This window comes from Tauraco erythrolophus, chromosome 10 (genome assembly GCF_009769465.1).
Source record: "Tauraco erythrolophus isolate bTauEry1 chromosome 10, bTauEry1.pri, whole genome shotgun sequence".
In the NCBI taxonomy this organism is placed as follows: Eukaryota; Metazoa; Chordata; class Aves; order Musophagiformes; family Musophagidae; genus Tauraco; species Tauraco erythrolophus.
In genome coordinates this window covers 10,602,293-10,627,885 of record NC_141474.1, presented here as the reverse complement: position 1 = coordinate 10,627,885, position 25,593 = coordinate 10,602,293, and the positions used below count along the sequence as shown (strand labels likewise).

At 42.2% G+C, this 25,593-nt stretch overlaps 1 protein-coding gene across 2 annotated transcripts in view; it reads left to right on the top strand.

Annotated features, from left to right (window-relative positions):
- Positions 1 to 9,848: 9,848 nt before the first annotated feature.
- Positions 9,849 to 25,593, top strand: part of DENND1B (DENN domain containing 1B) — a 158,791-nt gene continuing 143,046 nt past the window's right edge. For both annotated transcript variants that reach the window (XM_086617344.1, XM_086617343.1), the window contains exons 1-2: positions 9,849 to 9,865; positions 12,653 to 12,717. In XM_086617344.1, the coding sequence (XP_086473470.1) occupies positions 9,849 to 9,865; positions 12,653 to 12,717 (82 nt within the window). The remainder of the gene's footprint in view (positions 9,866 to 12,652; positions 12,718 to 25,593) is intronic.

The window sequence follows — 25,593 nt, the reverse complement described above, 5'->3', positions numbered from 1 at the left end:
TAAGTTGATCCTTGGAAATTAGCATTTCAAGATGATTGTATTTCTATATAGTCCATCAGATCTCATGTGTTGCTAATACCAGTATTTGGATAGAAACGTTCAGAGATTAACCTGCTTCAAGAAGTAGTAGTGACGAAGATGTAGTGATCCCTACTTCTTCAGGGTCAACACTAAATTCAGGACTGGGAATGATGTTGTCTTGCTTGACGTCTCAAGCACTTGTCTTGGAGGCTCAGTCTCATCGTGTCAGTCTCCATTGTCCTGTCAACTGCAGTTACACCACAGCTCTAGCTGTGTTTCCTGCTCAAGTTATAGTGTGCACAATGAAGTTTTTCTTTGGTATCACATAATGTGTTTGCAGGGATATTTGAGGTCTAAACATACTGTATGCGCAAAGCTGAATTATTGTTTAGTTCTGTTTTATTTCAGCAATTCTTTATCACAGGCCCTGGCATTCATAAAGAACTTCAAACACCCTGGTATCTGCTAGAATGGTAACAGGGCCATGCACAACCAATTCAGGGGTTTTCTGGAGTATATTGAAGACATTTTCTTGAAGTAAATGGTTGCTGAACTGATTAGGTGAAATGCTCTGCTGGACCTATTATTCACAAACAAGGAAGAACTGGTTGGAAAGGTGAAGGTCAAGGGCAGCCTTGGCTGCAATGACTGTAAGACCTGGCGAGTTCCCATGGAAAGCAGACCTGGAGAGAAAGGGGCCCAGGAGAGCAGGTCACTCTTCAAGGACAACCCTCCTTAGAGCATAAGAGTAGTCTATTGAAACATGTACAAAGCAAAGCAAGCATAGCAGAATATCAGCATGGATGAAGAGGGTGCTCCTGACTGAGCTGAGATGCAGAAGGGAAGTAAACTGAAGAAGCAAGCAGTGATGGATGCCCAGGAGGAATACAGAGACATTGCTAGAGTGTGCTGAGAAGGAATTGCGAAATGCAAAGCTCAGCTGAGCTGAAATTAGCAAAGCATGTGAAGGGCTTCTTGTGTGTATGGCCTGGAAAACAGTGACTGCTGTCAGCCTCGGTCTGGGTACCACCCAGGCAAGTCTGTTGTGATGAGGCAGGTTCAAGGTCAACCCAGGAAATCAATCAGCGGTTCAGGCTCAGGGAGGTACGAGACTGGGCACTGACAGAGCTGCAGCACAGCTGCAGTGTGGCTCAGGCAGAGGCCAAGCACAAAAGTCTCTGCCTGAAAGCAGCTCCCAAGGGATGGAGAGTGGGCCAGCCCATGCTGAGGCTGCCTCTAGCTTTCTTCCCAACAAACAGCTCAGATCAGCAAAAAGGCTGACCTTGAACTCAGTCAACTAAACTCCTGAACCAACTAAAATCCTGGAAGGAGGAGTTCACTCAAGGCCCTGATGTAATACAGGCTGGGATTCACTGCCAGAGAAAGCAGAATTGCAGAACAAAACCTGGGGGACCTGACAGACAACGAGCTGAATGTGGATCAGCAACATGTCCTTGCAGCAAAAAAAGGCTGACTGCACTCGCAGCTCTGTTAGCCAAAAGGACAGCCAGCTGCTGAGGGAACTCATTAGTCCTTCTGTTTGTTTATTCTGTCCGGTTTTGGGCTCCCAATCACAAGAAAGACACTGACATACTGAAGCGAGTCCAGTGGAGGGCTGCCAGGATGTTGGGAGGCTGGAGCTCGTGATGAAGGAGGAGAGACTGAGAACTGTGCTTATTCAGCCCTAGGGTGAGGTCCTTCAGGGGGAAACCCCCTGTTGTACGCACCTACTGAGGGGAGGGTGCAGAGAATATGGAGCCAGACTCTTCTCAGACGTGCACAGTAGAAGGACAGGGGCAGTGAGGATGACTTGGAACATGAGAAATTCTAACTTGGTACAGGTAACTTATTTTTGCTGTGAGGGTTGTCAAACACTGGACAGAGCAGATTGCTCAGGAAGGCTGCGGTATCATCCCCCTTTGGAAGATTCTCAGCATCCACCTGCATGAGGCCCCGGGCAGCCTGCTCTACCACCACCGGTTCTGGGCAGGAGGCTGGAGGAGGTAACCTCTGGAGGTCCCTTCCCACCTGTGTGATTTCATGTGGCAGCGAGGTACTCCGGTGCAGTGTCAGAACGCAAGTCCTAGGACAGCACCCAGAGATTTGCACTTAGCAACACTTCTAATGCTCAGTAACACGTACACATTATTCTGCTCCAACATCTGTTAATAATATAACAGAGTATGAAGCAAAATGACTTCTAATGGAACTATTGAGAAAAGCAACAGATGGAGAATTCTGTGCAAATAAGTAATATCAGTGTGATTTAATTTATGCGTTTGCCTGGGACTCTGAGAACAAACGGCCTGATTCTGCGGCAGACGTAGAGCAGCATTTGAGAACCGGCAAATACCTCGGGTTCCCTTTTACACCAGTAAGGAGCAAAGCCCTGAAATAAGATAGCGAGGTGGTTGCACAGGGTAGCTGTTGCCACCTCCTGAATTCTGCAGATGCACCCTCTCAAACGCCAAGTAGTGTGGTGTCCTAGCACTCTCCTGCTCTAATCTGGACCTACAGCTCCAGTGGTTAGGGTAGGCAGCTGGACTAGCTCCAGTAATTAAAGTCATCAGCTGTATAATGCATGGCTGCAGTAGGGCTGTACTGTCCCAAGGACAGCCCATGGGCCTTGCTTTTCCTGTGCTGTCACTTCCTTCTGCCAATTTCATTCTAGCCAGATATTAAACTGAATAATTTCTTCAGTAAGCATACCAATAATTACGGTAGTTTACTGTATCGTTAATTACTGGAGATTACGTTCCACATCTGTTGTGCTCAGACTCTCTCAATCAGTTTAGTGCCTTCAGTATCTGATCCAATGGTGAGTTGACAATGGCAAATGCATACAGGGACCTAAAATCATCTGTCTGAACTGTTTGTAGTTATTTAGCACGAAGATAACTGGGTCAATCGTCCTAACACCTCTGAATGAAGAAACCTGCAGAAGATGTCTTTGGTATTTCAGTGATTTACCTGTGATCCAACTGCACGACAAAGCATTGTAGCCACTGCAGTGTAGGAAGTCTTCTTCAGAAAGCTTGCTATATACCTACATTAGGATCCATACATTGCACAGGGATATAATTTTTCCTTTATAGAAAAAAATTAATTTTATGTTAGAGAAATTTGCCTTTTCCTAAGAAGAAAAGTTGACATTACTGAATAATCTGATGCAATTAATTATGAGCAAAGCACTGACAACAAACATGAAGCAATCTCTGGCCGAAGAGGCTGGTGCTGTGGGCTCCCCGTTGTGTCCAGCTGCAATATTAGAATGTGGGTTAGAGATATTCTGATAGAGGAAACTGTACAGTGCTTTTAATCTTTTTGTGCAAGTAAATATAAAAATATCCTATCATTATTGGCTGTTTATAACTTACTGTTTGTAGAGCTGAGGAACTGGCTTTTTGTATAACTAATTTCTACACAAAACATCTGCCAGTATATACTCTTTCATAATGATGCTAGTGCATACAAAAGGCCTTAATCCATGGCAAATAAACAACTGGAAACTGTTTTTTTAATATTTAGTATTGCTTGATTTATTGTTTGGAATTTTTCTGGTGGACACAGCAGTTTCCAAAACAGCTTATAGACTTTTAACACATCCTCATTTTAGTAAATTTTAGTTCCTAATTTTATGTGAGTTTGGCCTCACTGCAAGAAGTCCACATTCAGAAGATTACAACAGTATGAAATTTTTATGGCTGATAACAAAATCAGTTTCTTACTGCTTTGAGTAGAACTTTTTAAAAAATAACTTTCAAATATGGGAAAGAAAATCTTGCTCCATGGTAGTTTTAATGAGTAACAGATTCATCAGGTAGCCTACAACCTGCAGCATTTAAAATATGCGTTTGAGAAGCGTGAGGAGTATATTGTTGCCTAAACAGAAGAACTGAATTCACTCAGCAAGAAAGCGTTCAATGTGGTAAGAAACTTTTACTTGCAAATGACTTGAATGAGTGATTTCCTTCTACTGAACACAGGCACATTGAAAGATGCCGCTGTTTCACTAAAAATTTCATCCTTGAGAAAAACTATCTCCTGGGCTGAAAAAAACCTCCACAATCCCACTATGCTGTGGGAAAGCATTGGGTACATTCCCTTACTGTTGCCATCAGTGTTTCTCAAATCTTTCTGGGAGATATTTTTTTTATGCAAAGAAGAGAACGTTTCTTTCTTCAGTCTTTTATTTCTTTGAACTTCCTAACAGGGAGGCTGGTTGCAAGGTGTCTGACCCACATCTGAACTGAAACTGGGCAAGACCACTGCTTGTTTTCAAATGCCCCTAGGAATAATCAACATCCCCGGAAAGCGCTTGGTATTCGCAGGCTGAAGGCTGGATTTGGGCAGCAGAGCTGAAAGGTGGTTTATTCTACTGTTACATTCTGCCAGCTGTCATGTCTGAATAAATCAGAAATCCACCCAAATAATTTTCTAAATAGTCTATGAATTGAGGTTAGTGTGCATGGAAATATTATTTGTCTTTAACTTTTACATTAATTCACATCCAAACCTCTGGTAAGACGTTAGGACTGCATAGGTAAAGCAAATGTCTGGTTAAACCTTACGAAGCCTTGTAAATATTTACTAGATATACACTTCACATCTTCTGTAGATTGTGGTGCAAATCTAACTAACAAAAGGTATTATGGATCAGACTGAGAGGATTTGCAAATACTACCAGCAAACCAAATGCTGAGCTAATACAGCTGTATCGTAAACAATTAAATGATTGAGTGTCTTAGCTCTTTAAAACTCTGTAGGCTGAACTTATATTCATAAAAGTTCCCCCAGTTTCTTTGTTAAATTTTCAATTAAAGCTGACCTGATTAAGACGACCTGCTTTCTCAATCTTGTTGGTCAGACACGTTGATTAGAAAGGCCGGGAATCCTCATTCCTGTCCAAGCAATGATCTCTCCCTGGGGGTTCACTGATTAATTAATGAGTGTGTTTACCTGTGAGTGCGTGTTTGGGTAGATTAGCCTTTGCACATAGCATGGCTGAAGGGACAATGAATGTCTCCAAACTTTAATGATAGCATAGCATAACCTCCACACAAAAGTCCTATCCAGCCATGTCTATACCTTTTCAAGGTGTCATCTTTGCTCATGTTTTCCTTAAATCACAGAATTATAGAATGATTTGGACTGGAAGAGACCTGAAAGATCATCTAGTTCCAACCTCCCTGCCACAGGCAGGGACACCTTCACCTAGATCAAGTTGCTCAAAGCCTCATCCAACCTGGTCTTGAACGCTTCCAGGGATGGGGCATCCACAACTTCTCTGGCAACCTGTTCCAGTGCCTCATTACCCTCAGAGTGAAGAATTTCTTCTTTAGATCTAACTGAAATCTACCCTCTTTCAGTTTAAGGCCATTGCCCCTTGTCCTATCGCTACACGCCCTTGTAAAAAGTTCCTCCACAGCTTTCTTGTAGGTACCCTTTAGGTGCCAGAAGGCTGCTGTTCTTAAGCAGGGAAACTTAAGTGTTAACTTAAACTGCTAACAATGTTCTGAAGGAAATCCCTTTATTGGTTTCAGCAGCATTTAAAAGGAAGACAATTTTTATTAGTAGTATGTTTTACTATAACATGAAATGTACCTGGCCAAGGAGGACTTCTGTAATACTTAAGATCCCGTAATTTACAATATGTGCGCTCCGGCTTACGGAGATGATGAGAGCTCTCTTCTACCTCAGAACTAGGCAGTAAAGAAAAAAAGCCTTGCTGCAGTTAGTTGGGGCAGGAGATTTAGACCTGTACAGAGGTGGATTCAGCCAGTGATCCCTAAACCACCAGTTATTTCATAGAGTCACCTTAGTTTATAGGATAAATTGTTTCCTGTGCTCCCTGTGAATCTCCTCGCACAAAGCACATGCGCTTGCAGTTTGCATTGGTCGGATTCAAATTTCTCCATGCTAAATACTTCACAGAATACTACTTGTTTTCAGAGGTTTTGTGTTTTCCCTTCTCTCTGTTCCTTTTACCTTCTCTCTGCCAAAAGAAAATCACTAAATGTGTGTATGTAACGGTTTCAACTTTTAAAAAGGAATTGGATTCTCATGGAACTTCTCTCCCCTGTTCCACCATTTCCAAGTGACATGATGTGTGGCCATTTCTTGTCTGTTTCTCATATCCCTTTTTGAGATCTTAACCCCTGCTCTGCATCACTTTTATAGACCCAAACCCACATGGTTTTGATTTGGCAGAGAATAGCAGATTGCTCCTTTGTAGAAAAGATGTGGATGCTTGTTTTTGGTTTTGTTTGGTGTTTTTCAACTACATCTCCTGTTGTTTCCATATGGAATTTGGTTGTAAACTAAAATATATCAGAGAGTCATAGAACCATAGAATGGTTTGGGTTGGAAGAGACCTTGAAGATCGTCTAGTTCCAAATCCCCTGCCATGAGCAGGGACACTTTCCACTAGATCAGGTTGCTCAAAGCCTCATCTGACCTGGCCATGAATACTTAAGGCCATACTTACGTAAGTCTGCTACACATTTTGTTATGTGGATCCTTGAGATGGAGCTGCACTGACGTGATTCAATCCTCTTGCTATCTGAATCAGATGAAGTAGACTTTTTGGTATTTTTCATCCAATCTCTTACTGCAAAGCATAAATCAGTTTGCGAGAAAATTGAGACTTGTAGGTCCAATTCCATTTACATCAAGACTGCTTTTACTGACAGGACATAAGACCTGAACAGTGCCTGTAAATATCTATATGTTTTAAGGCTCCTTTACATTATTACAGTGCTACAAAGATGACTTGAGTATTCGCTGCAGGCAAACTACAATTAAGACTGAGTAGGAATCTTCATCCTTAAATTACCTGTTTTTCAGTCGCTCATACCTATGAAATAAATGTTCATCGCCCCCACCTTCTGCAAATCCTCTTATATCAGTCTCTACGTTAACTTTTTGGAGAGAATTTAGGCAGAGTGCAGCCATTTTCATGTTGTGCAAAGCATAAAGTAAAACACTTTGTGTCTTCTGAATTACCTGGTAGAACAGTTGACTCTGAAAAGTCCAAATATCATTTGTTTCATGGTTCTAATTCAGAGGGAAACCAAGGAGTAAATAAAAGCAAACCAGACATTCCCACCTTCAGATCACACTAAAGTAATCAATTTTTTGCATATACATTTCTTTCAGTTTCTTCTTCTGCCTCAATCCTTTCCCAGGGAAGTGCTGAAAACAAGGCAGCAGCAAGAAGTGGTTTTGAACACCAGCACCTTTCCTAAAACATTGCCTTTTATTAAAAGCTGCTATGTTGCAAAACAGTCTTGGAAACATGAACTAAGTGTAACCTAGGCATAGATGTCTGCTTAAGTTTTCACTGAGTCTGAAATAATAGCTGTGAGAGATGTGAACCTCATCTCAACAGGCTTTTCTCTTGTATGCCCTCTATTTTAAAAGTGAACTTACTCTACTCTTCCAGCTCTTCCAGGCAGGCAAGGTTTAGTCACTGCATCCAGTCAATTTCCTCTTAGTGACAAGGCACATATTTACTTTGGGAAAGCAACCCTACCTATTTTTTCTCCAATTACGATAAAACAAATTCCAAGGGACCTGATGGTCATATCTGCCAAGACAGACACCAGTCCAAGAGACTGGCTGGAATTGCACAGTAGATCAGCCTGATGGGCTGCCAGAAACTACTCTTCTGCCTGGAGAAGTGGCAGGCAATCAGCAGCTTAAGAGAAGGCAGAAACAAACTCACAGTAGGCTTATAAAATATTTAGTATAATGCAGAATTTAGATTTACTGAAATCCTGAAACACAGCATTTTTTTCACTTTCTGGTATACTTCAAATGGAGTTTTTCCACAAACAAAAAGTCTCAATATTTGGCTAATAATCCAATCCAAATTCAATCTTGCTAAATTATTGGCCATTATTTGCAGCAAAAAGTTTCAGATTCTGTGTGCTTTACGTATGTGTGGGGGGAGAGAGATGGAGGGCGGAAGGGAGGTAGAGGGACAGACGTACAGACAAGATTGTCTCCCTCCCCACACGCGCTTTCTCGTGTACCCAGTTTTACTCACTGCTGCTGAAGCCCTTTCGGTTTTACAACACCCCTGTGTGCAGGATGCAGCTCTCCTGCCTCGGGTGAGCAGCTCTGGGCGGCTGCAGGAGGGTCCCTGCCTCGCTCTTCCCATCACCGTGGGGGGAGCAGGGTCAGGCATCACTTCCCCTCTCTCCCGGCCCTTAGTCCACACTGATCCTGTCAGAGAAGTTAAATTTAACAGCGGGTGAGTTAAAGCTGCCTGCTTCAAGGGCCTCTCGTGGTATACAAAAACACACTTTTGATGATTTTTTTCTGAAAAAAAAGCCTGAGCTTTATGAAGTGCGTGGCTATGTGTTAAGGATACAAAGCCCCAAACAATTTCACTTACTTCAGTGGGAGCTGCAAATACTGGCCGTTAAAACACAGCCAGGAACTATTGCAAAATGAAAGCTAGGAAAGTAAGTACTTGAAAACCAAGAAATCCCAAAGCTAAGGTTTCTGCCACAACATTCAGTCGTTTTTGCAGCACATCTATACGTTTTATTATTATTTAATCTATATCCTGTGAGGTGTGTAGGATGTGCAACAGAGCCAAAACAATATTGCTTTGGAAAAGTTTGTATTTGTAATTTCCTGACTTTTGAATATTTGATTTTTCAGCCTCAGTAATGCACTAATGCTGTTTTATGTGTTTAGTATATAATTCGATTGAATTTTTTCTTTTTAGCTGTTGATACAATGATTAGTTTCTGGAGGAAGAGTGAATAGAATGACGTTTTTTTCTTTGGCCCAGTACCACAGAATCTATTTTATGCATTTTTTCATTGCAATGATACTAAGCTGGTTAGGGAAACTTGGTGTAGGTGGGAATTTGGCTGCTCAGTGCCTCTCAGATGAATGAGACTTGGAAGCCTCTCAAGGATGGTGTTATTTTTTCTTCCTTTCCAAACTCACTGGAAACACTCGAGGGTATAAAGCTTTTTACGTGAGTGTTTACGGGACGGTGCTTTTACTCCTGCGCCTTCCCCCACTGCCCCACCTCTTACGCAGTTTGGGAGACTGTTTGTTTAGCACTTGCTTAAAATAAAAGCTAAACAGATTACCGCAGGTTAAATTAACATTTATGACCTTTCGTATGAAAAGCTCCACTCTCCTGCCGTGCACAGAGAATGTACAAGGGATGCTGAGATGCGCGAGTCAAACCCGCTCGCCAGACTCGGATGAGGAGCGCGTTTTGCAGCGGGTGAAGGTGTCCGTGAGGCAGAACACGGCGGCGGCCGCTGCTGCCGTACCTACGCACTGCCCTGCCCCACCGACACGGCGCCTCCGCCCGCGCCGGCCCCGGGAAGGGGCTGCAGCCGCCCCGGGCCGGGCCTGGCCTGGCGCAGCGGGGCCGCCCGGGCCCAGCGCACCTGCCGCGGCGGGCAGGGGCTGTTCGCCGCCCCTGGCGGGGCTGGCCCGCGACCCCCGCGGCCTCCCGCTCGGCCCCTGGCCCTCCCCGCCGGGCTCAGGTGACACCGGCCCCGGCGGCTCCCCGGGCCGCCGCGGAGCTTCCTGGTTCCCAGAAGGTGCCGGAGCGGCCGCAACAGGAACTGAGAGACGGGGGAGGAGGCGGTGCCGCCGCTCCGCTGCAGTCGCGGCCCGAGCCGGGGGAGCGGAGCAGCCATGGGCCGCCGCCCGCCGCCGCCGCCGCAGCGCTGAGCCGCCCCCGCCGCCGAAGGGAGAGGGGCGGGCGCTGCCCCCTCGCCCCCGCCGGGCGGGCTGCTTCTCCCTGGGGGGCGCTGGAGCGGCCGCCGGGGGCCCGCGATGTGACCATGGACAGCAGGTTCAAGTGAGTGCGGGGGGGGGCGGCCGGCGCGGGGCCGCGGCGGGGCTGTCAGGCGCGGCGACCGAGCCGAGGCGAGCTCCGCGGCTGGCAGGCAGCGAGTAGGCCGCGCACCCGCCCCGGCCTGCCGGGCCCGCCGGGCGGCGGGGAGGAGGGGAGGAGAAGCCCACCCGGCGGGAGCGTGCGAGGGGGCCGGGCGCGTCGCGGCCGCTGAGTGACAGCGGGGCGGGCAGGAGGCGGCGGGAGCGGGCGCTGCGCGCCGGGCCGGGGCGAGGCGGGACGCGCGGCGCGGGGGGAGCGGGGCGCGCGTAGCGGCGGGGCGGCGCCGCGCCCCCCGCCCCGGCCCGGAGCAGCGGGAGGAGGCGGCTGCAGCGCCGCCGGCCGCCCCCGCGCCCCTCGCCGCCTCCCGGCCCGCCGGCAGCCCCAGCGCGCCTGCCCTGACATCGCCCTCCCGCTGCCGCGGGGGGAACGCGCTCCTGCAGCCGGGTCAGAGGCGGCGGTGCCGGGGAGCGGCGCCCGGTGGGGCGCGGGGGCGGGCGGAGCGGTGCCTGCGCTCCGTGGCCGGTGCAGGGGGATCATGAAATGGTGGCCGCTTGCTTCCGAGGCGCCCGCCCGGCGTGGCGGGAGCGCGGCCGCAGCCCGCGGGCCCAGCGCCCTGCAGCCGTCCGCGGAGCTCCCTCGGGCCTGGGCAGCACCGCTGCCTGCAGCGGCGGGTGGGCCGGGGCGTGTGGCATCCATCTCTCCCGTCATTAGGGACCTTCTTCTTGCCATTATGGTATGGCAGGTGGAAAAGAGATTTTTAGGTGTTTGCAGGCACTGCTATTCAGCCTTACTCCTCGGGAGCGGACATGGGAAACCAAAAAGATGTTAAACACAGGTTTCGGAAATTGACAAACGCAGGTTTCAGGAATTGACAAACACAGGTTTCGGAAATTGACAAACATCTCTGCGTAAATATATGATGAATGAGCAGGCTGCTACAGGGTAGCTGTAAAGGAAATGAGAGACAGTCTGACAATTATCAGATTAGTTTGACACATTTTTGACACTTCTAAGCGTAGTGGGATGTGAAGAGTAAACTTAGAAGCATTTTCCTGCAAAAGCAGATTTAGAGTGGTGTAGTGAAAGACGGAAGGGGGTGTTACTTCAAAGAGCTTTCTTCATGAGGATAATTCAGCTAGGAGTTGAGTTAGAAGCCCTCATTCAGTGTTCGTAACACTTTAACCGATTCCCATTACAAACCCAGTGTTGCACAGCCTGGTTTTTAGGAAGAAACGAAAGGGGAAAATGGCTCGAGCATATAAACCCAGCGCCTGAGCTAGAGAAACGCCGTGGGGAGATGTCACCCCTTCAAAAAGGAAGCGTTTTTGTGGTTCGCTTTTCTAGGCGGCTGAATGAAGCCAAGCCTTATCAGTTTCATTCTGAACCCACTTGCCAGCCGGAGGAACAATGGTTGGACTTTAATGCAAGAGTAAATCTCCAATATCCTGGATTTAGGCCGTTGTAACTCAGAGCAGAATTTGATCTCCTACACACAGGATCAGTAGATAGAGGATTTTCCCGACTAAATGCTTTAAAATACGATGCAAGAAAAGATTGTGATAGGGGCAGGTTATGTCTCCATAACCTGAATTAGACTGTAATTGCATATCTCAGTTGATGATGGTGCTGAGGTCAGTGAAAGCACGTCAATTACTTTGTGACAGCTGAAATTTTCCCCAGCTCAGCCTTTGGATTTCATTCAAAACTTTCTTTAAAGAAACAACAGTGTGTTAACTTGCTACATGCTTTATTTGAAATGTTCTAGAAACCTGGAACCGAGCCTTGGATTTTTTTTATTTGCCCAAAACTCCAGCTGACTTCAGTGGGAGAGTTACTCAAGAAGGGTGTTCAAGTGTGAGCCTTTTATGTGGTTAAATAGATAATTGATACGGGTGCAGTTATACCACTTGTTTTTAATATAAATAGCCGTGTGCTTGGTAGGCAGAGAGAGGTGGGTGGTATAATAATGGCATTTAGAACTGTTTTAATAAATATTTAGTTTGGGATCAGGTTGAGTGCTAATTGCTATTAGCATATGTAGTTCATTATTATCAGGTGTGTGTATTTATTGGGGAGGTGAAAGAGGCGTTGGCCATCACCTAGAGCTGGTGATGAAGGCTATGGCAGAGATGGAGGCTCCAGCTTTCTGGCTAGTCTGGGATTGTGTCCATCCCTAGTTACTGCATTAATGTTTTTTTCACTGAATCATGCTAGAGATTCAGCCTTTAAAGTCAAAGACTATGATCAGACTCTTGTGAAAGAGGAAGCTAAGTGATTCTTGGCCTTATGGTGGTAATCGTATCCATTTAAAAGGTAGTGGCTAAATTTATGGCATTAAAATGAAAGTCTAATGATGGGCTATTCCTATTAAGTAGATAGCTGCCACAACTTCATGAATACGTTTCAGATTGAGTAGTAAGGATTTTAGTAGCACTTTTTTTTTTCAGCTGTTAGGTGTGGTAGGATAGAGTGACTTAAAAGCTATTTGATGTATAAGGCAGTGACAGTATCACTGAAATAAATCACACAGTTTAGCTTGTTTATCTTCCTCATTACTTTTTTTTAAGTCTGTACAGGGAAATGTGACTTTTTGGTTCTTCCTCAGAACTGATCTGGTTTCTAGTTTTACTTTAATGAATTTTTAATTTGTTTAAATTTTATTCTGTACAAATAGAATGGAAAAGATATAACACGGTAGAAACACTGTCTGAAACATATATATGATTAATCAATTGTGTTTACTTCTTCCAGGGAAAATCCAGAACGTACCTTTGATTTGGTACTGAAGGTAAAATGCCAAGCATCTGAAGACGAAGGTAATATACTACACCTATTGATGTTATTTAGAGAAATGAGAGGTGGAAAAAAGTTTGCATCCTGATCTAGTGTCATCTTGTGTTTTGAATTGCTGTTAGATTGGGATTGTATGAGAAAATTACTATGGTTGTTTTATTGCCTCTTGAAATCCGTTAATGTGTTAATTCATAGTTGTAATGTGTTTTTTTTTTATTGCTATATTTCCATTTTGGTTATTGTAAAAATACTTTTGCTCTGAGAGAAATACTTGCAAGGCTTGGACTTGAAATGTGTCCTCTACAGTTCTTAAGTCTTAAAATGTTGGTTTTATATAAGATTTCATTTTGGCAGAACAGTGGACTTCTGTGCATCAGTGGAACATTAATTTTGGTCAATGTGATAGGGAGAAAGTAAGCTCTTTTCTGAACAAAAGAAAGAGACTTTCTAGCTCATGTTTGCCAGCTGCTTTGGTTTGACACGATACAAACAGTAAAGAAAACTGACTTGAGCTTGTATTAGCCATCGGTTTCATGTCTCTATAAACACATGGTAAAAGAGATGTACTAGTGCAAGAGTTACCCGAGAGAGGCTTCTTCCCTCTTGGGTAAAAATAAGATGGGATTTCCAGTATTGAAATTAAAGCCACCTCTAGAAAATCCATTAGGGGAACTCGGTTTGTGTCCTCGTCCGAGGTTGTTGGCCTTATAAAAACACAGGGAGAGAAGTCTTGTTGGGGTTATGTTATGGTCATGTTAGTCTGCGACAGCTGTGTCTTAGTCACAATTATAAAACCAATACTGCATCTTAAAATTGAGTATATTTCTTATCCTACTGTGCTAATGGATGCTGTTTCCAGAGGTTACTACTCTAACAAGTTAGGAGCTTATAGGAGTTTATAGCCCCAAACTACTCCTTTGTTTTCATTTCAGCCAACATTTCTGTTAGTGGTGTCATAGGTACGTGCTCACTATGTTTACAAAAATCTTTTTTATTGAAGCTAAGCAATTGTAGTTCTTTAGGTCTTTCCTTGACAATCTCAACAGGCTTTTCTGTACCTATTGTATTTATCCTTTGATTGATATCTGAAGTTCCTCTGTTTTTTTTTTTCCTCCCTTTTTTTCTCCTTTTCATAAGATTGTTCATTTAGTTGTGGAGTGACATCTTGGTCTTGGTGTAGTCCTTGGGTATTTTCACCTTTTTTTTTTGTGACCAGCCAGCGTCCTTTGGTTTATTGCCTATTTTTTTGATTTGCTGTTGATACATTTATGGTTTGGGGAATCAGATCGGCTTTCCTAACTCTCTGATCATTGTTGTGGTTTGTATCATGGCCTGTTTTACCTTCTGTTCTCTCCCTTTTTGCAGTTTTTACCTTAATAATTTCATAGATGGTGTCTGTGAACCCTTCGTGGCTACTTGGCTTCTGCTCTGCTCCTCCTTGCGCTGTGTATTTGGTCTCTGCCTCCACTGACGTGCCTTCCTGGGGGCCTGTTCACATCTCGGCGTCGGCCCAGCTTCAATCTGCAGACTCTATTCCCTTTCTTCCTTTCCCTCCTGATAGCTAGACTGTTGATAATCCTCTCTGGTCTTCAGCTTGAAATCTTGACAAATGTGGAGTTTTTTCTTCTGTGATCAGAACGTGGATCTATATCCTTTTAATTCGTTTTACCTCCCTTTTGACTTCTGGTTTCTGTTTTGCATCTCTCTGCCTCTGCTGCTGTAAGGGACCGCTTCTCTTTACCTGCAGCTCTGTGAATGACCACCCACACATGAATTCTGGTCGTAGTCCCTTCCCCTGCCTCCCTCAGTGGGCGTTTCGTGCTGTTTGTCGATTGTCCTCTGTGCAGAGTAGCGTCTTTAAGAAATCTGTGTACCTCCTTGAACTGTGGCCCGAGTTAATGCGGAGACTGTGTTTGTGGCTCTGCTGTGGGTGCAGCCTCTTCAACTCCACTTTTTCCTATTGTCCCTTCTACCTGGCGCAGGCTCGGTTGCTGTTCGCCCATGGGCTGGCCAAAGGCAGAGAGGGGGTCCGATACTGGGAGCGTTGGAGTCTGTGGCGTGTGACTGGCGAGGGGTGTAGATGTGTTTCAGCTGGCCTGGAGGTTGTGTTGGTTCTTGCATGAGTCTGCAGATCAGGACCAAAGTACTGTCTCCTCCTGCCAATCCAATTGTGCTGACTGAATATTCCAGTTACCATCCTGCTGTACTTTGTGATCCATCTGAGACTCCTTTTAATTTCTTTCGTATTATATCTAATTTGGATAACAAACTCACTCCGGTAAGGGCTTGACGTCATACTTGCGTATGGTATTATGAGCACAGTGATGTATCAAATTAATATATCTGAATGTTAAAGTTATTTAAAGGAAATTCACAAGGGACAAAAGTGTATTGTCTTCACCGCCACTTTAGAAAGGGAGCACCAGGCTTGTCATGCTAAACAGGGAGCTTTCAAGGTTGGTTTATTATAAGGCCTAACAAATTTGACAGTTACCCTGTATTGTAGGTCTTGCCTTTAAATAGATTTTCATGCTAGGATCATCTTTTGAATATATCATGCTTGAAAACATGATCCATTCACCTGTTTCTTTGCTCGTGCCTCTTTCTTTCTTCTGAAAGAGATTTGTGTTTAAATAGGGGCTTTCTCCCTCGCATCCCATCTGCTCCTTGTACTTGATCCTGAAGCTATGTCAGGACTGAATTTGTGACATCACTGTCACCAGTGTTGCCGTGGAAATATCACAGCCACAAAATTATGATCTCCCTGCATGAGTGAGCAGCAGGAGAAGCTGATTTAGGAGAGAGGAAGACCTTAATGTGACCCGTGTATCTTTGAGCTTTTAAGCTTTGTTGTAGCGCGCTGCCTTCTCCGGTTTAATTTCCCCGTGCCAGCGTGTAACTATTCTAACAAATAAAAATTGAGGTAGCCCTACTGCATGTGTAGCTGTTAATAAGATGATGTTTTTGTGTGACATGATGAAAAATTTTACTGTTAAAATTATTATGCTTTTGGAAAAGTATTTTTAGATTACTTCTTAATTATAGCATAGCTCGCAAGGAATGTTAGTTTTGCGGATCTGGCAACATCCTAAGGCTCTTCCAGCTATAAAGGATTATGCATACACAAAACGGAGCAACATTTATATATATTATGAAATTTGTTCTTAAATCATTCCACTGGTTATTTCCAACATTGTTTTCTACTCATTGTAAACACCTAAGAGGTTTCATGTAGGTTAATATGAATTTATCACTTCAGGTATGGTAGGTAGCGCCTGAATTGGTTACAGGCTCAGTTGTGCTAGCATGTCTTTAGTTATAGCTGGATCAAAATTTTGCTTTCCCGTTGTGTATCTGTTTTTGGTGATTTAAGAGTAGCTTGCATACTTGTTTATTTATCTCTTAATACTGTGTTCTTGACTGAGTAGATCATACTTTTGGTCTGCTCTGTCTCTCTCTCTGTTTTAAACTACAGGAGTGCACAATAGCATTGCTGGAATAGTGGTCTTCTAACCCTTTTCTCGTTTTTGGTGCAGGAGAGAAAGAAAGAGTACTCTTTATGTAAATATTCTTATAATTGAGCACTCCGTTTAACTAATACTATGATTTTTTTTTTTTTTTGGTGTTGCTGACAAGCATTGTTTATTCTTCACTTGGATTATGTTAAAAAAAATATTTGTTAGAGAGGCTTAATGTCTTCCCTTAGCACAAAAACCAAGATGTGGTTCCCTCAACAGCTTAGAATATATTGCTTACTGTATTTTCAGAGTAAATGATGCTTTTGATGTTATACTACACCTGAGGACTTTGCCTTGGAAGTTGCATTTCAGCTGTATTTAATTAGGCAGTTGAGACATGTATTCCAAAGAGGAGAAAAAACCTTTAGGACCAAAATCAGATTGCAGCATGTGTCATAACTTCCAGTCCTTTGCAGCATGGTCAAGATGGTAAGCATCAATTAACATGGTGTGTTGAAACATAGTAAGTAGTTAGTGTGACAGCTTTTTCTTGAGAAAATTCGTAACCCGATTCTCGCAGAACTTTGAGATGAATTAACTTCCATTCACCAGAGTTTGCTAAGTGACTGAGAGATGAGTGCTAAGCTATTCTAACAGCCCAATATTTGTTAATTGTGAATTTGTGGCTTGCAGCGTCAGTAGCGCTTTATAGCAAAAGGTTTTACATTGCCTCCTAGGCAGTTGCAGATTTTCGTAATTCTTTCTTGTGTCACTCCTCAATGAACAAGCAAACAAAAGAAATAGCAAAAATGTGTGCCTGTTTTAACATCAGCAGCTGATCTTCTGTATTAAGTTTTCAGTTACAGATCCAGAGGACAACTTGATAAGAGATATTAGTGTTATCGAAACAGTTGTGTTATTTCAAGGACGAGCATTGCTCTTTAGCTTTAGGGTAAAAAGATGCAAGTTTTTTGCACTTTGGGCTGACTCACCCTTTCTAGGGATCAGGAGTAATGCAGTGTTACAGTTGTCCTGAGGGTATAGTCTTAACATGAGGCGATCAGTTCAAGATTGCATTGGAGCGACTTTACTCTTCTTCTTGCGCTCTCTTGGCTCTTGAAAGTTACGCTGCGTGTGGTGCTGTAAGATATGCTGAGCCTAGAAATTGGCTAACCAAAGCAGTCTGCAGCTTTTTTCTTTTTTCTATCCAGGTCCTTCCATCATGAAAAGTAAACTGAATTTATGGAAAGTTGATGTTTCTGAACTTTTCCACAGGACATGTCCAAAATAATAGTGCCAGTGTAATCTTTGTGAAGAGTGTATGTGTATCTATGTATGCCTGCACAAACATACACATATATACACAAACATGTGCAGTGTGTGCATACACACGTATGTATCTGAACTTCACATTTTGGTTAAATGTGCAAAGATGAAGTTGGTAGTTTAACTCATTCTGTAAACTGTACGTCCTGTATTGATTTTGTTAAAACTGAATCGCAGAGGGCAGACACAAAAGGCAGTGCAAATATACCAGCTAGCAGTAGAAAGGCAACGTGCAGCAACTTCGGCGCACATGAGGTCTTCAGCGTTTCTGTCCACGGTTTCCCAAGAAGAAGATGACTCGGATTGGTTTCAGTTTGTGTGGTTAAGTGAGTGCTGTTTGCTACACCTTCATTTTCTTTGATTGTAGCATGCATGTAAAGCAACAAAAAGGCTCCACAGAGTGTGCAGGTAAACCTGAGAAATTCAACCACTGAATGGCATGGTTTGGGTCTAGGACTGCTTTAGTCCTGACTGTTCAAGTTTTACTTGAAAACCCCTTTGAAACAGCAGTTCATTTTCTGTTCAGGCAAGGAATAATTGTTTGAACAAGGCTTGAAATGTGATTGCTTTGTCTCTGTTTTCTCTTTAAATGCTAGGAAGCCTTCTATAGCTCTAGGGCTAGATACGTGATTTCAGAGAAGGTGTTTAATAGGTTGTGTTGAATTGCATGAATAACTCCTGTAGTTTATCTTGCCTTTGCCAGAATGATAATAAATCTTAGTGATGCATGATCTCTAAATTATTTTTCTTTAAAGGACCCTCTTTAATTAAAATTTTCAAGGAAAAGCCATGAAAACTACTTACATAAGTGTAGTTACATACATACATGGTGGAGTTATGAACTGTATGAATTAAGTCCAGGAATTAGGCCAGAAATACAAAATTCTTTGTATAACGTTTGATTGTGGTCTGTAAGGTACTAATAAGATAAATAGTTCCACGAAGGTCCCACTTCAGAAAAAAAATTTAATGGAGTTGGTAGTTCTGTCCATGGGTAACGTGTCTAGCTTTGGTAGGGTTTTGACTGAGAGTCTTCCAAAGCTGCTTTCAGGATTGTGATCAGAGCAAGCCCTATTTTTTCTTCTTATTTTTTTTCCCCCCTCCTTCCTTTCCCTTCACTGTAGAGAGCTGTTTATTAACCACAGACTCTGAGCCTGTGGGTGTAATGTGCTGATCAGATAACTCTTTTCCTCTGCTGTACTTTTTTTTGCAAAGCATCACTTGAACCTGATTAAAAAGATAATTCTATCACTGTAGTACGTGAAGAAGTCTGTAGCATTTTTTTTTAAGAGCAATTAAAACTTTTCATACGATCTTTACATACTGCCAGCCTTTTTCCTATTGGTTTTAACTGGAAGGATACTAAATAAATACTGGCCTATAGAAAGTTAGATTTCTCTAAAGGATGTTGTGTTCTTCAGGTGACTATGAAGAGTAACTATATATTGCTATGAACAAGATAAGATTTCTCACAAGTCTCTTGTTTATTTGTAGATTTTTAGTCTCAAATATTGTATTACCATATTAGAATTTATTTTACACCAATAAAAAGTTAAAAGATGCTTTTTCAGTTTGTGCAATGTCATTTCAGAACATGGGCTATCTGATTATAGTCTTAGATGCAGTTTTTGTGTATAAAAAATTAAGCTTTCTTTCCATACTCCTCTGAAGTTTCATTACGCTTAATGCCCCCCCGCCTCAACTCATTAACTCATATGTTGTTATTTAGGTTAGTGCTGCTTCCCCAAAACGGTTTCTTGTTTTTCTTACTGAAATTTTCAACTGGTGGTACCTAAAAAGTTTGGAAGAGGACATTTAATCTAGCCTGCTTTCTCTACAGGATTGTTGATTGATTAAGAGCAGAATATCTTACAGTCCTTTGTTGAGGATTATGTAAGTGTTTTGAGGGCAAAAGCGGGTAGTGCCTGAGATTGTGCATCATTTTGTCCTTATTGACAAAACTAAGGAATATAAGCCAGACTTTGGCTGAAGCTCTCTTGTGTATGAGCACCAAGCATACCTTTAAGTCCTTCATAAATTATAATCTTTTGTATAACTTTAAACCCTCCAGCTGCATCTGAAGAAATGCTTTCATTCTATTCAAATTCCTTTCATTTAATTGGAAAGCTCCTCAGGGTATGGACAATGTCTTCTGTGTGTTTGGACTGTCACTAGCTAAGAGTGGGTGTTGGAGAATGGTGAACAACAAAACAATGATTTTGCATCTAAGATAAAGATTGGCATTTTGATGCTTTTTACCTTTTCCTTTCATTCTCCAGAGACTGAGAAATGGAGGGTTAGTCACTCCAGCTTTCAGCTTCTCTTCACAGATGCAAAAATGTGGAAGAAAATGTTGCTGCTTTTCAGTGCCTCATTTCCTACAGATTATTTTTTTTTTCACCAACCTACAGAGATTCTTGAATGTATGTGTAATTTGGAGGTGGGTGCAGATATGTGTGTGTAGGAGGGGGAAGGATGAGAGCTGCTGGAGAAGTAGGTCGAGGAAGCCCTTTATCCTATCTCCCCTGCATTCTTCACCAGGGAGAAGAGACCTTGGTGGGGAGGGATGACCCTACTCCCCAGCAGCCACAGGACAGTCTTGGGAGGAGCAGCAGGCCCTGCTCTACTCCAGAGGTTCCAGCTGTAGTAATGTGGGGGCAGGCGCTGTGGTATCAATGCTGGTAGAGATGGATTATTCCCCTGCAGGCATTTGCCCGACTGTGTCATTTTTTACATGTAATGCCATATGCCACTTTCAGCTGTGTGATCGGGTTTTGGACAGTGAAATTAAAAGGGAAAAACTTGATGAGTTAACTAATAAAAATAATAACTTATTATAAAAAGAATTTTATATAAAATTCAGTAAAACAGACATACTGATATAACTAAATATAAGCTGAAAACAGCAACCTGTATCATGTAACGTAGTCGATCAGTATGAAAGTTGATGTTCCTGTGCTTTTTCTCAAATTTAATTTTGGTTTAGTACTTAACTATTAGAGATAGCTGCCTGGGGGATAGTTTGTGGGTTTTTAAATTGCTTACATTCAGAAGTGTTAAGAGTTTGCATATTTTTCTAAGCTAATGTCAACACGCTTCTGCCCTCCCACGCGCTGAACAGTCCATCTTACACAGAGGTTTATCGTTCTTTAAGGAGATGTGCTTTGCTGCTAGCTCTCTTCATATATAGTTCAATGGCTTGTCTTTCATGTATGGAGGATTTAAAATCTGCTTAGAAAGCTTTGAAAACTGGTTAAACTTTCAAAGTTTAAAATGCTTTTTGCAAAGCCATAAGACACCTTTCTCTAGCACTGACTTGAGGCTGAAGTGTAGGGTTTCCTGTCTGTTTCGCAGAAATAGTCTTAATTCTTTCTCCTTTGCCACTGGTGATATTATCTGGGGATGCAGATACATGTAGATGCACGTGCTCATCATGTAACTGTTAGGATCAATACTTCTTTTTGTAAATAAAATAAAATATGATCAAGACTACAAAGGGAAGAGTTATATAATTGTTCATGAAGGGCTTAAAACCCCCTGAAGCTAAAATAAGTTTTCCTAGTAAAGTGCTGTTATTATTCCTTAAAATAATTTTGTATAGTAAGAGCAATTTGAGCATAGCACCACTTTGAAACGAATGTGTTAAGAATCTGTATTTTTTGTGGTAGGCTGGTATGTGATGACTCCAAGATTTAGGTAAAAACATGGTATTTACAGACATGTACTTAGGGTGGAAGATTCTATGTGACTGACAGATAAAGTACTAAAATGCTGAAAACATTAACTTCTTATATTTGCCTTTGACATTTTTCCATGTATCCTGGAACTGTAGCTCTCCTTTTAGAACCAAATAATTTGGGTGGACAAAGACTTGCTGTATTTTGTGATTCTGGTTTAGGAGAAAAGATTAAAACTTAATACTGAACTTTATGTGGAAAAGAGAAGAGGAAAAGCAGAAGTGGTGAGAGAAAAAAAGGCCTGAACAAGATTTTGGGTGTGGTATCTGCACTTCCTGAGCTGGGAAAGCCAAGGCAGCAGTTTACAGTCATAATGTCTTCCTTTGCAAAATTCTTAATCCTTGTTTGGAAGGTACTGTCCATATATTAAATCCTTAATTAGAAGTAAGCCTTGAACACTGCCCTTAGATTACGTTTCCTAGAGTTTGAGTCTGCATCTGGTTTTGTTACACACTGGAGTGGGTATTCAGATGTAGATTAAAACCTAGCTAAAATTATGAAGTGGTGTCTGAAAATAGCATATTAATTAGGGTTTCTGTGTTTACTTCAGGATTTTATGAACTTTCTTAGTTAATGCCAAATTTTAATCATCATAGAGGCATAATTGTCATAACCAAGATATTTTGCCATAACCTGGTTTACCATTGCATTTTTCCTTAAACTTAGAATGGGAAAGAGTGACACAAGAATGATTAATACCTTTGCTTACCTTCTAAAAGAGAACAAGAAATGCCTATTCATCTGACTTTAGATGATGTTTGCATCAAGCATTTTATTTGTGGTACCAGTTGAACCTGTTTTAGAACACATCTAAACATTGTCAAGTTATGATGTCATTGTAGACAGAGTGAAATGTTTGTTTTTGGTTATAAGGCACAGCATCATTTCCCTCAGAAGTTGCAAAGGAGAGCTTAATGTTTTAAGGCAGCTGTTTCCAGGAGTGGAGTAGCATTATTGAAGAGCGAGGATAATTTTTATATCCTCGGGTTAAGATACAGTATAAAAAAAGCACATGTAAAAGAGTGTCTCATGTTACAGTGAACGTGTTTACATTCTGTTTAAATGCAAACTAAGAAAAAGCAGCAGCATAGAGGTAGAAGACAAGGATTGTGTGACAGTTATAAATGTACCTGGAGGTCTGCAATGAGATTGAAGTAATGGAGTGAAACCACTGTGCCTTTAGAGTGACAAGGGGGAAACAGTTATTGTAACTTAGTCTTGCTAGCAAGAGCTGGTCGTTCATGTGTCCTCTTCCTATCCGTTGGAGGTGATTTGGCTCCTAAACTGTCTGTGTGCTGTTTGTTTGTGTTTTACTGCAAATAGTTAGCACCACTAAAAGCAGCCCATGAGGTAAGCATCCTTCCTGCTCCTGACGACAGCTGGCAGGCTGGCTCGGTGGGTATGCTCGCCCCACAACTGGTGTGGCTGCTTCTGGAGCTGATACGACATGTTTCTCATGCAGGTCAGATGAGGATGTTCTAGTGGGATTTTCATGCCATGCAATGTGGCATAGGCTGTTGTTTCATCTCTGAGCATTAATTTGAAGTTTTTATTTGTTTGTTAAAATAAATTTGTTGCCAGTTCTGGAAACGGAAAAAAACTAGGGATGCCCTTACTCTCTCCTGCCACCTTCCTGATGTCTATTGGGCTTCTAGGGTACTCTCAGCACGTTGGAATTGTGTCAGGGGCGTGTTAAGCTCCTGTCCTTTTTTTTGAGGGAATGGATTCAACGACTTTGCTTGTGCCTTCCAGTTTTCTGTTCACATAGTAAAACTTAGTTCTTCAGGAAAAAAAACAAATACTCAAAGTTAAATCCTTGTCATCCGTGGTCACTTTAAGGCATTGCACATTTGGAGATAGATTAAATTTTCATTTTGTGTAAAGAAAATTCTGTCTAAAGAGCACAAGTATGCTAGATTGATATTGTGGTAATTCATAGAACTGAAAATAGGTAATGATATTGTGACACAACATGGGAAATTCTGAAAAACTTTTGTGTCCAGGAAAGAGTTTTGCTGGTATTCGTATTCTAAGTATCTTCTCCCTCCTTGAAATATTGCCAGACAAGAGAGGGCTTTAGTTCCTTAGTGGCAGATGAATCGGTTACTTCGGAAACTAATGAACTTTTCCTGTGTGATGACAGTCATTGCGTGCCAGGACAGGTAAAGCCTTCTGACACTGGAAACTGAGTTAGGTGAGGTTCTGAGCATTCAGTCACAGTTTCAATCAGGCATTTTTAATTGATGCATCTGAGTAAACCCATTTTAGTTTATAGGAAGGGGCATGTCCCATGCAATGTAAGTACATGTTTACATCTGCTTTTACCTGGGGTCAGAGCCCGGTAGCATCTTGCAGGGTCTAGTCTAAAAATGCTTATACAAGTATCAGCTAGGGAAAGAAAAGATCAAACTAGCATATGTAATTAATAAGTAAGCAACTGAAAGAGAGAATTCTTTTTCTCAGTCTTGATATAATATGCTGTATTTTATATAGAGCAATTTGAAATGTATTCTTTTGCCATCCTGGTTGTGATGTTAGAAATCAATGCTATGAAACTGCATCACAAGAAAAAAAAAAATGCTTGAGATACCCACCTCTAAAGTGTCTGGCTGAAAACATTTTTCACTAGCAGTAAAAACCGTAATAAATTAAAGCTTGCCTTAAATTCTCTGGCAACTAATGATGGTGACTGTCATCTTTTTAAATAAACACTTTTATGTGACATTGCTGGACACTGACAGATCTAGCAAACTGCTTTGTCGTCGAGAATGCTGGTCGAACCTCGGAGGAAATTTACATTGTGTTTTCAACAGTGAACAAACCAGAAATCCTTTCAGCTCCTACTATTGGGGAAAATGACAAAGGAGAGGATAAATCACATCAAACAATAATAAAATAAACTGAACTACCAGAATTTTCAGTGGAAGCGAAATAGGCTGAAGGTTGGAAATAGAAAGGTTGGTGATTCAGTGTTGGCTGTGGACAGCAGAGCTCCTGGAGCCGCTAAATCCATGAGGACGGGCAAAGCCCGAGAGCTTGCTCTGTAAGTGACTGGGGAACACTAACTTGGTCTGCTCATGTATGATCGGCTGTGTGCGTTTTAAATAGATGAGAAAGATCTAAAACTGCATCATGCTCTGAAGCTCTAGAAAGAGAAAAAGTACTTTGCTTCCAGCCTTAAATTACTTCAGTTCAATCTGTAGGCTTGCTTGACTCTCCTAACGTGAGACTGAAGGTGTCTCAGCTCTGAAATACTGCTTTTCTCTCCATTTCCTGGGAAAGATCTTGGTAACAGCATTTACTCTCACAGAACCCATCCGTGTGGCTTCTCCTACCTGAGTGTTTTTGTTCATGATACTTTCTATGATTGCTTGAGTCTTGTAAACTGAAAAATACTCTGTGTGGTAATGTGTCGAAATGAAGATGTCTTGTTACAAGATGTCCTTTGCAAAAGGAGTACTCAGTAGAAATTTTGACTTTGTGGTGAACAGTGACTGTATTTCATATGCTGTCCAAGTTTTAAAATGCTCAGCCCATCTAAAGGGAGACAGAAGTAGTCAGGATAAAAATCTGGCTGTGTATGCAGTCACTTCAGTAAGTTGTGGCCTGGGATTGCAGAGTGGTCTCTGCGCTCACCAGTTAATGACATCATTAATGACTTTAGTAAAAGAGAGACTGAAATGAATTCAACTTAGGGCAGTGGCAGAGGCACTCATTATGGTTGTATTGTAGCATGGATTTAGAATCAATCCATAAAGTAAATATATACCCTTAGTATATGCTGTTCTTCTGGATTCCTGCTGGGAACATAACTGGGCTATGTATGGAGCCAAATCAGAACTGCTCACGTTGTGTCTTAAAAACTTAATGAGGTTTTATAAGCTGGTAAAAGTGCATTGTTTGCTTTGTGTCTAAGCTGGTAAAAGTGCATTGTTTACTTCATGTCTCATCATGTACATGCCTCCTTATATCTTAATATAAACAGGGAAACTTGATACTGACGTACTTCTGCTCCTGGGGTTCTGCTCCTGTGTATTTTAATGCTAGGAATAATTCATCTAAGCATGACCAGTATGTTTTAATTGTCAGCACATCTTGAAATACTCATCTTTCAGTGAGCAAGACAAAAAGTCTTGCTAGGACAGAAAATGCCAGAACAGCATAAACAATAGTTGAAAACAAAGTGATGCTTCAAAGTGCTTTGTATGCAGTGAGACCAAAGTGATTTTGATATTTTGTTTCGTGGGTTTTTTAGACCTGCATGAAGTTAATGTTGCTTTGGATATGTAGAACAGTATGTATTACTTATCTTAGCAGCTAATGTAGTAACGGTGTGCTTGTGGGTCAGAACACAATGCAAATCATGAAACACATATAA